The sequence below is a fragment of the Argiope bruennichi genome, chromosome 8 (assembly GCF_947563725.1).
Source record: "Argiope bruennichi chromosome 8, qqArgBrue1.1, whole genome shotgun sequence".
Classification (NCBI taxonomy): domain Eukaryota; kingdom Metazoa; phylum Arthropoda; class Arachnida; order Araneae; family Araneidae; genus Argiope; species Argiope bruennichi.
In genome coordinates this window covers 43,628,722-43,642,440 of record NC_079158.1, presented here as the reverse complement: position 1 = coordinate 43,642,440, position 13,719 = coordinate 43,628,722, and the positions used below count along the sequence as shown (strand labels likewise).

The 13,719-nt window shown below is 29.4% G+C and overlaps 1 protein-coding gene across 1 annotated transcript in view; it reads left to right on the top strand.

Annotated features, from left to right (window-relative positions):
* The window catches only part of LOC129981317 (maltase A2-like), a 127,276-nt gene extending 115,777 nt beyond the window's left edge, over positions 1 to 11,499 (top strand). Inside the window, exon 4 of the mRNA XM_056092106.1 lies at positions 9,573 to 11,499. Coding sequence (XP_055948081.1) covers positions 9,573 to 10,124 — 552 coding nt within the window. The 3' untranslated portion in view covers positions 10,125 to 11,499. The remainder of the gene's footprint in view (positions 1 to 9,572) is intronic.
* The last annotated feature ends 2,220 nt before the right edge of the window (positions 11,500 to 13,719 follow it).

Below are 13,719 nucleotides of genomic sequence, written 5' to 3'. Positions count from 1 at the left end.
TTTGTCATAACTTTCCTTGATGGATCTGACTATTACTATCATTGCGAACTCCGATTTCAATACTATACTTATTCATGAATATATTCTAACAGATTCAGCGGAAAAGAATAAGTCTTTAAGGTTTATACAATAGTATTTTTTGTCAATCATTAAATTACTTATAAATCATAAAAAGTTAGCACATTCTCTCTGATAAAGAAAATAATATATTTTTGTGCGCAATTTTCTAAGAATATTTATAAAACGTTTGATATATTGTACACAAACAGCGTTTCTTATTTTGTTAACATTATCTCAAATTTCTTGTGTTTTTTTCATATTAATCCTAATAAAATCCATGATGTAGCCATATTCTTATGAAGAAAAAAATTATGCAACCCAGGACGAAAGGAATTGAAACATATTAATGTTATATCATTGTACTAGTAATGGATGAATAAAATGTTAAGGGATTTGTTCCTTATTTTAGATTTATAAGTAGATTTTATGCCAAAAACCGGCGTTTACAATATAGAGAGTGATGGTATTTGATATAAAAATTATTTGCACTTTCTTTTTATATTATATGTCACAATATCAATAATATTGATCAAACTGATGCAATAAACTTCATATCCAGTAGTCTGAGCAAATGGTTTAATTTTTCTGGGTCACTCGGTATATCAACTGGTGCAAGAAAATAGATTTTCAGCGATCTTGAAATATGCTCCCAATGTAATAACAGCGAATAAATAATGCAGAGACCTGGAACAGATATAAAAAAAACGAATGAATATACAAATAGGCTGATAAACAGTTATCTTTAGGTACAAACTGGTGTGCCAGGAGTATTGACTATATTTAATTTCAATCAAATCTCTTATGCATAAATTGAAAATCATGAATCTCTTAACATATGATTCTCTCATGGTAAATAAACAAACGGATAAGCGCATCTAAAATTGTTATTATGGAGCAAATATTCTTGTTGCGACTTTTACGCTAGAAAATAGTTTATATATCATAACTGTAATAGCAGTGCAGATAATAAACATAGGATTTTTTATAAATGCCTATGTTTTCTCACAATTACATTACTCAGAAAATCATGCAATATTATTATTAAATAGCAAATACAAATTCTATAAATAAAATTCATGGCCAACAGTCATGTAAAATTATTCAATTAAGTTATTTCGTTCTTGGGATAAGGATTTATGTTAATTATTATAAAGCAGGGATTACACTAAGGTGATTTTACATTGGAAAAAAATTTATTCACCTTAAATATAATATCAATCCAGAAAATGAAGATGGAAATAGAAGTTAGAAAAAATCTGTTTGAAATTTCCCATAATAGCATTATTAAATGAATAATAATGATAAATCAAATACAAATAGCATAAATAAAAATTGTATCCATCAGTCAAGTCAAAATATATATATAATATGTTTTCCCATTGATGGATTGCACCAGTTGCTACAAGGCTATTTGTTCCCAACATTCTTGACAAATGCCTCTGATCTTCTATTTATAAATAAATGTTTTAATGTAATCGACAGAAATTCAAATTATAGAAAGGAAATGCGAATCTATTCTCGCTAATATAAAGCAAGTATTGTTGTTAACTTTACGCCAGAAAAAAAAATTATGTTCCGTAAGTATAATACCTATCTAGAGAAACAAAATAAAATGTCTATGATTTTTCACAATAATGTTATTAGATGAATGATAACAGAAGATCAAATAGCTTAAATAAAGCTTGTATTCAGCAGTCAAGTTAAATGGAACAATTGTGTTGTTTCATTCTGTTAATTTTACGTCAGAAAAAAAGTTTATGCTCCATACCCATAATACTAATTCAGGGAAATAAAAAAAATGCCTGCGTTTTCTCACAGTAATGTTATTTGATGAATGACAACGGAGCATCAAATAATAATAAAACTCGTACATTAGAAAAAAGTTTATGTTCCATATGCATAATACCAATCCAGATAAAATAAAATGACTGCTTGTTCTAAAAATAATGTTATTAGATGAATGATAACGGAAGATCAAATAATAATTACCTAAACAAAACTCGTATCTAACGGGAACGTTAAAAAATGGAGTTTTAAGTTTAGTTATATTCATTTCCCATTTCAAAGCAACACTAGGACTATCGTTAAAGGTAGAAATTATTTTCTTCCATTTAATATGACCGTTTCATTCTTGGAATAAACATCTGTGTAATATATCATAAAGCAAATATTGCTTTTAATTTTATGTTAGAAAAATGTTTATGACCCATAAATGTAATACTAATCCAAAAAATGGATATAGGATGAAAAATCCTCTCATTTTCTAATAAAAATGTTATTAATTGAATAATATTGTTCCATTTCATTTGACCGTTCCATTTTTGAGGTAACCGTCTATGTTAAATTTTATAAAGCAAGCATTGTTGTTATTAATTTTATGTTAGAAAAAAGTAAGTGTATGGTCCATAAATCAAATACCAATCCAACGAATGAATATAGAAAAAAAATGCTAGCATTTTCTCAAAAAAAAAAGAACAAAACCATTATTAGATGAATAGTAATGATAGATAGAATATAACTTGCCTTAATAAAATTCGTATCCAACAATCAAGTCAAATGGCGCAACAATGCTGTTAAATTTGATTTGACCATTCCATTCTTGTAGTAAACATCAATGTTAGATATTATAAAATAAACATTTTTGTTATTAATTTTATGTTAGGATAATGTCTATGATCCTAAATGTAATATCAATCCAAACAATGATTACAGGAGGAAATAACAATTATAGATCAAATACAAATTGACTAAATAAAATTCGTATCCAACAGTGAAGCCAAATGGTGCTAATATGCTATTCCATTTTTGGGATACGCCAGTTGCAGCTGCAAGTTAATCTGTTTTCAGCATTCTTGGCAAATGTCGTCAACGCATTGTCCTTTTCAGCGATCTGATTGCTCTCATTTCTTATCCCCCGCTGCGAGATTAGCCCCATTCATTGCTAAACGCGGAGTAATAAAAAAGGGGAGTGATCGAGACTGCAACGAACCTAATTTCCTGGAATAGAGATAGCGAACGCTGAAGGAAATTCGACAGACAAACAAAATAAATACTTTCACACCTGTCCCTTTTCCTTCCAATTATTCCGCTATCGTTTCTGCTATTCATCACGACCTTCTGCTGCTCTCTTTTCTCAATTTAACGCCAGACGATATTTTTCGACAATCCACGTGACAAATGCAAGCTCTGCTCGGGGTAAAGACCGGATGGGAATACTCCATATATAAAGAAAAAAAAACTGGCAACGCTTGGAAGCAAACGATGAATGTTTCAGATTTGGAATCGAAAGATTTTTATCTGTCTTTCTACCACATAAATTTTTACTCTGATCCTCAGTGTCAACTTTTCCCCGCGTCAAAAATATTTCTTTTTTTAGTCTGAAGAATTTTATTGGGATTTCCCAACCGATACGTCGAAAATGTCTAGCGGGTTTAATATATATATATATATATATATATATATATATATATATATATATATATATATATATATATATATATATATATTGTTCTTCTTTTCAAAGGATTCGATTTATGTTCATTTTAAATAAACTTGTTCGAGGAAAAAAGTGTTCCGTGGAACAAAATATTCGAAAAAAAGAACTGAATATTCTTGCAAGAAAAGATATGAAAGTAATATGCACTCTGCTGTTCTTTTTAGAAGATAATTCTTTTCTTATTTAACAACAGAAAATTTTTTCGCGATATTGTTCGTTTTTATTTTTTCTAATCCTTCTTATTCTAGTTGATTGCAGTTTAATTGATTAAAATTGTGTTCTTATAAAATATTTTTAGCCCACGAATAAAATATTGCAATAATTAAGAATCGTTTGTTGGTATCAATTTTTCTTAATATAATTTAAAGTTATCTGCGAAATATCTTTTTGTTCTTCTATTAAAGACTAAAAATCATTGAGAAGATTCTGTTTCTATAGAAAAAACGTTTTCGGAGATCAACATGATAACTAAATAATATATATTCATGTTTTGAAAGGTTTGAAATTTATGTTATTCTGTTCTTTTTAGAAGATAATTCTTTTCTTATTTACTTATTATTAAAGTCCTTTACCAACATTGTTGGGTTTGTTTTCCCTTGATCCTTTTTATTCTTGTCAATTAGAGTTTAATTGTTTAAAATTGCTTTCCTATAAAATATTTTTTGTTCGCCAGTAAAATGTTGCAATAATTAAGAATCTTTTATCAGTATCACTTTTTTTTATATAATTTAAATAGTTATCTAATTTTACAATCTTTTATTAAAAACGAGGAATCTTTGAGAAGATTCTGTTTTCTAGAAAATGTTTCAAAGATCAGAACGAAAAATAAGAGATATTCTTGAATACGAAGGTTCAAAATATATGTTATGCTATTCTTTTTAGATGATAATTCGCTTCAACAACTATTTTTATTTATTTAATGGAACAAATTCTCTCCATAATTTTCGTCTTTTTGCTTTTTTTTTTTTTTTTAACTTTGTATTATATGTTACATAAAGAAAGTATAGCAAAAAATATCTGTCTGTCTGTGACAATGATAACTCATGGACCCTCTGAACTTGAAGGATGAAATGTATGGTATGGTATGAAGGTATGTTATCTTTATTTCAAATTTGTAGATTTCCAGCCAATTTTGAGCAAAATCCTTTTGGAGGAAGTCTATTAGTCCCCCTGTTCGAATGTAATTTATGAAGATAACTACAAAACGAAGAGAGCTAGGTAGATAAGATTCGGTACAAGAATTTAATATCTATAATGTAGACACCCATGGAATTTTGGATCGAATCCAATGTGATGTTGACCGTCTGTCGGTCTGTATTTCCAGAAATATATTAACGAGATCACTCAAGAATTCAATGAGTTCAATATATATTCAATTTGATATGGAATTTTGTAATTACATATATAGCATTTTGTCAAATTCTGGTTTGAATCGGTTGGTAAAGACGCATCTAAATTATTCTATTTTCGGATGTTATTAATCGCATTTCGTATTAATCGCCAAAGTTGGCACAAAAGATTTAATAAAAATGCTTAATTTAAGTCAAAAGTTAATATTTCGTAACTATTGTTCGCCAGTGCCATGCAAGGCATTTTCTTGTGTAACACCTTTATTAGAAAGTATGCGAGAAAATTTTTGGGAGACCACTTCCAGGTTCTACTCATGTTGGAGAATTATAAGTAATATTTGCCAGTATGATTAATATTAAAACTATATAATATTAGCATTACAAACGTTAATGTATGTTAGATAGGTATGATTTTTATATAATTCTCAATTAAATAAAAATTTAAAGAAAGGAAAGCCATTATTTCAATAATACTAATAGGAACACGAATAAAATAGATGAAATCATATCGTGATTATTTTTCGATTAGTTTTTAGTTACTGAAAATAATTATCCTTTACTTACGAAGTAAACACGAAAATGGACAATAGAATAAGATGGGAACTATTTAAATATTTATAAGTAAATATTTTATCTAGGGACACTTAAATTAACTTAGAGCTTGCTTCCAGACCAAAAGGAAAATGAATAAGAGTTTATGTAATTTAATAAGCTTTGTTGCAAATCACTCTTCATTATTTATTTGCATTCCTTTCAAAAAACCTGAGATTATCATCGAGATAACAACTGCTGGATAATTTAAATACGTTTTGTAAGCTTATAATTTAAGTGTCATAGAATTCCAGAAATAAATCCTCCTTTGCACTTAATCAAGTCATTTTTTAATCTCATAATCTTCCACATGTTTTATATTAGTTTCTTAAATATTTTCTGATAAGAAATTTATAGACACAATTGCAATTTTAATTATAGAATATCCAAATATAAAATTTTCGTTGCACTGTTCAATACAAAAGAAATTATAAGCGAATTTAATTGGAGGAAATACATAAAATACTTATTAGCAAGCAATTGATTTAGTTTCAAAACTAAGAGTACAAGCTTTAGGAAAAATCACTTATAATATCAAAATTCCCTTGTACCGCACACTTTATTTTTAAATAACTTTATAATAAATATTAAAAATTATTTTTAGATAACATTGTAATCATGGCCTAATAGCTAATTTTTAATAAAAGATATATATATATATATATATATATATATATATATATATAATATAATATAAGGTGTTGCCGAATTCGATACACAAATTCAGAGAGGTGATAGTAAGCATCAAGAATATTAAGTATCAATATACAGGATAGGTTCCTAAACGACGTTTAGTAGGTGAAAATCAAAAAAAAAAAATATGGGGAGCCCCAAAATTGTTGTAAACTTTAAAAAAATTAATAAAACAATAATAAATGATGTTTGAACTTATCACAAAATAATAAATTATGTAAGCACTTAGGTTATTTTTCCTGCGCCTAACATGCCATTTTGATGATCCAGGGGGGTTGTAAATTACTGAAAACAAAAAATATAGTTTTTATAATCTTTATCTGCAAAAATATTAAAACTTGGTTGGACTACATAAAAAAGTAAGCAATTTTTTTAATGGAAACAAATACTCACAAAAATATAAAAGGTAATTTTTTACATCCTTTAAAGTATTTTTTTGTAATAGAAGAATAGGCTATTTCTAAAGTTTAGAAATGAACTAAGGCTTAGAAATTGAACAGAGTGGGCACTTGATATGATATAAAGCTGATATTAGCAGAAACTTATGTTTATTTTCTAATACGATAATTTGTCTGTTTTATTATTCAAATAAAAACGGGCCATTAAAAAAAGACGGACAAAATGAATTTATTATCAAAAATTATGTACAAACCAACATGTCGACATAGTTTCATGCAAGGTAGATATTTATGAAATTGATGGGTGGACTAGATTTTCTATCCTTTCATCGAAAAGTGTTGCCATCAATGGTGGACTTTAACGTTGCTTTGAAGGTACTCATTAGACTGGAAGCTTTGGCCTCCTAGCCGGTTCTTCAGGGGTCCGCGGTGACCTGGTGGTAAGGTTTCGGCTTCGGAACCGGAGGGTTTCAGGTTCGTGAACCGATTCCACCAAAGAACCGTCGTGTAAGGAGGTTCGTTGCACGTTAAATCCGTCATGGCCAAACGTCCTCCCGCTGATGTGGTGTGGTGTGGAGAGGGGGGTGCCAGCTCAATTGTCGTTCTCGTCATCTGACCGCGGTTCAAAATGACGAGGTCCGTCCCAAAATAGCCCTAGTGTTGGTTTAAAACAGGACGTTAATATAACTAAACCAAACCGGTTCTTCAGTTCAGAAAAGAGATGGAAATCATTCGTCTCTAAGCCGCGTTCTCAATGATGAAGGTTAAGAAGGAAGGGCTGAGGTAATAGATCTTGTTCAACGAATTGATCAAACACTTTGAAATTATTGTATGTAGATAATATATCGCCTTTTGTTTTTCAATTGTGCTATTCCCTTGAATTTGTTATGAGAGACAGGAGTTGGGAAAAAGATAGCAAACCTTCCAAGGTCACGGCAAATCCGCCAGACTTCTTTGTCTTCTCTCTTTATCCAATGTCCGAATAATATGACCCAATACATGACGTTTTGAGTTTCATAAAATAATGAAGAAAGAAGAAAAAAAATATTTTAGATGTCTAATTTTTAATTGATCTGATCCAAGTTTTATCACAAATCTACGGTCATAAAACAACATTCCAAATTTCATTTATCTTAGTCATCGCGTTTTCGAATAATCGCTTTCATATGCATACAAATAAGCAACAGCCAGTCAACTAAATTGAAGATTTTAATCCAGAATTTCATACACATCTATATTTCTGATGATAAGACTATGTATCGTGTTTCACTCTTTGAAAATTTGAGATATTTCACTCTCTTGCACATGGACAGACAAACGGATTTCCTTTTAACGAATATCGGCCAAAGTTTGATAAAATATTCTACTCAAATTTCAACAATCTGGCCTAGCCCAGTTTTGTGTTAACGGTCCAAAAAAAATAAAAAAAATCTGAATTCAAGGAGGTTTGAAAGTTGCATCTTCATTAATATCTAGTTCTTCATTTTTTTTTATGTATGCAATATATTCTTTTTTAATATCCGAGAAAATATAAAAAGAAAGAGAAGATGGACAGAAAATTATCTAATACTTTAGATAAACATAATTGTTTCGGCTTAGATAAGCTAAGCATTTCCTTTCTCGTCAATTAGATAAAAGGAAACTACATTTAGTACTTTTTAACAGAAAGCTATTTTTATACAGATTTTTTTTTCTGTTCTATTGCCTACTCCGTCATTATTTGATAATTTTTTATTCTGACATGTGGTGTCGATATGTATAATCATCAATCATGCTTCCTGCCATTAAGAGGACCCTCAAATGCTCATAATACTCCTCAGCTCTGCTTCCACTTCATCATTTTAGAGCGATATCTTTCCTGATGGGTTTAAGTATTCTCCAGAAGAGCTGGTAGTGTTTAAGTGATCATGTAGAGTGATGAAGTGCTTTTTAGAAGTCTCTACTATTCTTTTATCTTGCATTAAGAAACGGGGAATTAATAAAAAGAAACCAAACTCTATATTTTGTAAACACTTGCTTTAAATATAATTTATCTTTTTTTTTTTTTTGCGAAACAATTGTTTGATCTGTTTGTTGTTAGTTGTTTTTGGCATTTAATTGATTCGAGGCAAAAGTGGCAATATTTAATTTCACTTTAATCTCTTAAGTAACCCTCCACCCCCGGGAGACCACCTTGAAATGAGGATGAGATGCTTCCGTGATGGTGGTTGGATCTCGCTACCCTGGAGGGTACACTAATAGGTGGGGGATCTGACTCCTCCCATCGATGACGGGACGTACTTCCTTCGGGGAGGGTTGTACCGTGGCCGGTGACGGCCCTTAGGACTCAATCACAGTTCCCGCCACTGTTGCGGTTGCTGCGGTCCGGTCATTCAGTTTTATGGTTTAAATCCGTGTGCCTTCGTGGCGGGTCGGAGAGTTAGATGGCTGACTTAATCTCTTAAGTAGAACCTTTTCATGATTCCCTCAACAGAATATTTTTATGAATCATACTGTGGTAGATATACACCTGCATTATTGTTTTAGCCTTACATTGCACTCTGAACATTTCCTAATGGAATCACGTCCCATGACATCACAGGGCCATTAAAGCCGTAAATGTACTCATAATCTACCTTCAGATTTCTCGTTGCCCTTCACAGTATTCGAACCTTACTTTTTGATTCCTGCTGCTCATATAATCAACATAATCTTTCTTCCTTAGTTTCAAACAATAGAAGAAAATCCTATTAAATATTTGATAAAAAATGGAAAGGATTTCCATTTCATTGAATCAATAAAAATCTTTTCCGCTAGTTATATGAAGAATTGCTGTCAATAAAAATGTCTTCCTTTATATATCATTTCATATCTGAGGGTAATTATATATGTAATCTTTATTACATTCCGAAACGAGTAATAAATAAATGACATTGAAAATTTAATAACTATATTCAGGCATACTTTTTTAATACGCTTCTCATTGTTTCTTTTATTATTCAATAGGTTTACCGTGGAGGTCAGCTGGCGCCAATGCAGTGGACACCTGATTCTCAAGCAAATTTTACCTCTGAAGGCTCTACGCCATGGCTGCCCATCCACCCAAACTACATGACCAGGAATGTTGATTGCAAAGAAGACCAACTGCAACTCTTCAGGAAACTTGCAGAATTGAAGAAAAGTGAAGAAGCCATGTTGACAAATTACGGTGCGAGAGAAACGTCTCTAATGCATACCCTTGCTGTACGCTTCAGCACACCTTTTGAAAATGAAGGCTTTGTTTATGAGTGGTACCAGAATCCCTGTGGGTTAGTCGGTGCTCGAACTGTCCTGGGAGACGTTTTCTTGTTGGCCAATTTCGGAACTGAATTCTTGGGGTTCAACGATGATACCTCATGTCAGATTGGAAGCAGTATAACCTCATTCATAACCACCGAGTATATGACCAAACAAATAGAGGTTATCCTCGCTACAAATAATTTGCAGAAAGATAGCGAAGTATTGAGGGATCTTCTTCTGGAACCTGGGGAAGCCATAATTGGGCGTTTCATAACATGAAGTGCATGCTGATTTGCATTGTTTTTTTGTGAAAAAACACATTTGATAAAAGAACAATAGACTGAACAATGTCATTTTAAGCATTTAACGATTTGAGAATGTTTTAGTGCTTCACGGTTTTTAAAAATGAGTGAACTTATTCTGATTTTTAAACTGATAAGTAAACTGATATTTGTCTTTAATGAAAGATATAAACTGTTCACGGAAGTTTGAAAAGTAATGACTGATGACAATGTCCATCATTAATTATGGAGTTTGGTAAGGAAACAGAAGTCCCAGCTGGAATTTTACCAAAACTTTTCAAGGACAAAAATGATGTACATATTTCAGTGTGGTGATAGTGGAATGTGAACATATAAACATTTAATCCTTTCATTTCGTAATATATTATGTTAATATTTTCTCTGCTTATGTAACAAAAATAGAAAAAACTTTAATTACTAGTACCTATTTTTTTCATTTATGAAATAAAAATGAAAGGTGTCCCAAAATTAACGCAAGATTTTAATTTGACACAATTCGTGCAGTAAAGTTTGGTAACCCGATTAAAAAAAAAAAAAAAACACTTGACAGCTGATAGTTTAAATAGAGCGTTACGCGATAGAAAACAACATGTTAATGCAAAATTTGAATTAAATAAAAAAAAACGGAATTTTTTTCTTTAAATTGTTATATTTTTATTGAATCATAATGTACTCAAGATAGTTTCAGATATAGAATAACAGGACAAATGGCCTCCACCACTTTGTTGGCAGATACGTACTTTTTTGTCGAAATTTTCTTGACCATTTTGCATAAATGTGGCTAACTTTCGTTGATGTGGCGTGGAATTTCCTCTTTCAATGCACGCGTGCTTGTGGGATTGATACCATAGACATTTGACTTCAAATAACCCTATAAAAATAAATCCAATGGTGTTAAATCACACGATCTAAGAGGCCAATTTTCAAATTTTCGAACTGTGGGTACAGACTTTCATTATTATTGAAATATTAGCCATCATTGAAAACACGCTTTTCTATCGTGTAACGCTCTGTTTTTAATTTGTTAAACTCTAAATTATTCTTTGTCAAACGGTTTTTTAATAGGCTCGCCAACATTTTACTGCACGAATGGTCAAACTCAACTCAAAAATTGCGTTAACTCATTGAGGTACGAACTCAAAAATTGCGTTAATTATGAGAAAACTTTCCTTGTCCCAATAAATGAGAAAATTCAAAAGATCTTTTGAATAAATAAGTTTCAATCAAAATTAGGCGGAGTTTTGCATGGACACAAATTAAGATTGAAACACCAATTCTTAATTTTTCAGTCCCGAATATATATTTAATATATATCCCTATTTTTATTTTATTAAATACTTATGAACTGTTTGAAAACTACAAGAAGAGTCTTAAAACTTTTGAGATTTTTTTGTTTCCTGTTTATGAATATATATATGAAATATGATGATAAAGAAGAAGAATATAATTATGAAGTTAAACATAATATTTATACAACTTAAACCAATTAGATTTCAATCGACGTAGTTAAACTAAAAATTTTTCAAGCGCTAATTATTCAAAATTGAAAAGCAATTTGGTTTTTTATTAAAACATCTGTATCGGAAAATTGAGTCAGATCAGAAGGGAATATTTATAAACATTAAAAATTAGAAAAGAATTAAAAAAAATACAGCTTCTTGAATTATAAATTTAAAAAAATATTAAATATAGTTCAGACATTTTTAAAAAGAAATTTTTGATCAAAAATATTTACTTAATTGTTTTTGCTATTTTTTTTCAAATTTCGACGAATTAAAAAAAATAACTTCTTAATCTTTCCGATTTTTACGTGACAAGGAGTCGTGTAATAAATTTTAAAAAGCCCTGACAAAAATGCCTTTAATTTAAAATTTAAATTTGCGAGAAAAAATTTGAAGTTTCCTTTGGATATAATTTGCTTGCTTTGATTTCTTCTGGCCAAATCATTTGAATATTTTGTTATGAAAAATTAAACTTGATGAATATTTGCAGGGATTAATTTTTAATTAATCATATTTGTGTGCTTCATATTTCATTAAGGAATAATGCATTATTTTTAGCTACTGATTGAATTAGTAATTTCTAAATAGTTCTAAAAAATACAGTAATTAAATAAAAGAAATATAAATGGGAGTATTTGAAAACTTTTTTATTAATCTTTGTTCCACTAACAAACTTCAATATTTTATGTAATATTACATTCCTAATAATAACTTAAAATGTTTGCAGTGTCAAATAATGAAGTGTGTATGATTTTGTATATAACTAAAAAATTTTTAATATTTTTTTGCTGCTAACTAAAAAATATTTCCTTTGAATATCATAATAATTAAGTAAAAGATGTTTTTTTTTTCAGTTGAAGTAATGAAGTGAAAAAAAAATTGTTTTTTCACCAATGGGAAATATAAATTTTTTAGAGCAAGAAATTATAGAATATAAAACACGAAGAAAAGAATTGAAAATATATAAGACCTAAATATCGTTTAGATATTTGTATTTAATTTGTTGTAGTATCCATTACTAAATGATTTTGTGTACAAGTGTAAAACTGACAGCACAGAATATATTTACATAATTTCTAATCACTTCTAAAAAATTATTCTTACTTTATAACCATTAATATGATCTTATAGTCTAAGTATACTTGAAGTATTTCGATAATTGACAACGTCATTTGCTAAATTATTGTTTGTCATTTTTATTAATTTAATTAATTTTTAATTGTCAATCGATTAATTAAATTAATTAATTAATTAATTAATTTTATTAATTTTTTAATTAAAATAAAGTACATGATACTTATAATGTTTCATTATAAATTAGAAAGATGTCATTTTATGTTTATATTTGTAAAAATGTATTGACGCATTTCATTATACAATAAAAATTTGTATCTATATATATATGATTCTTTTTTTCAATCTAGTTTCCTATGTGCTTTAATTGATTGGAAACAATAATTTTAGAAAATTGACATTTAACAGAAATTAACAGAAAATTAATATTTAATTTGGATGTATTTTTCGAATCCCATTTCACTTTGCATAAAATTGAAATATGTAGAGGTAAGGTTTCTTTAGAAATCATTAAAAATGTGAACATATTTTAAATTTTAAACTCTAGTGGAAAAATTAAAACTATATATATATGTGTGTGTGTGTGTAATGATATTTTAAACTCTTAATTTAATCCAAATTAATTTCCAAAACTTTATCTTGTTTTAGTCCATCGTAACTTCATTCTAAAATATTTCTTGATCCAATTCCACTTTCGGTTTAATTAATTCTGTTGTAAAAATAATGCACCATCAGTACTACATATCAAATCAAAAGTGATCCCTTTCGTTGCCCTTGAAAAGGTGTCAAAGGTCACCACGTGTATTGAATTGGCGCTTGACTAGAAATCCTATGTTGTATAAGACTAGTGATCATTTGTTCGGCTCCTTTTTGTTTTCAGCTTTTGTGCCGCGCTGCGCCTTCTTGTAAATAATCATGTTTGCCTCGAGAGGGAATAAAACTGAATTAAAACTACAAATTCTCTTCACTGCTTCGAACCTGTATTCTGCTTCAACC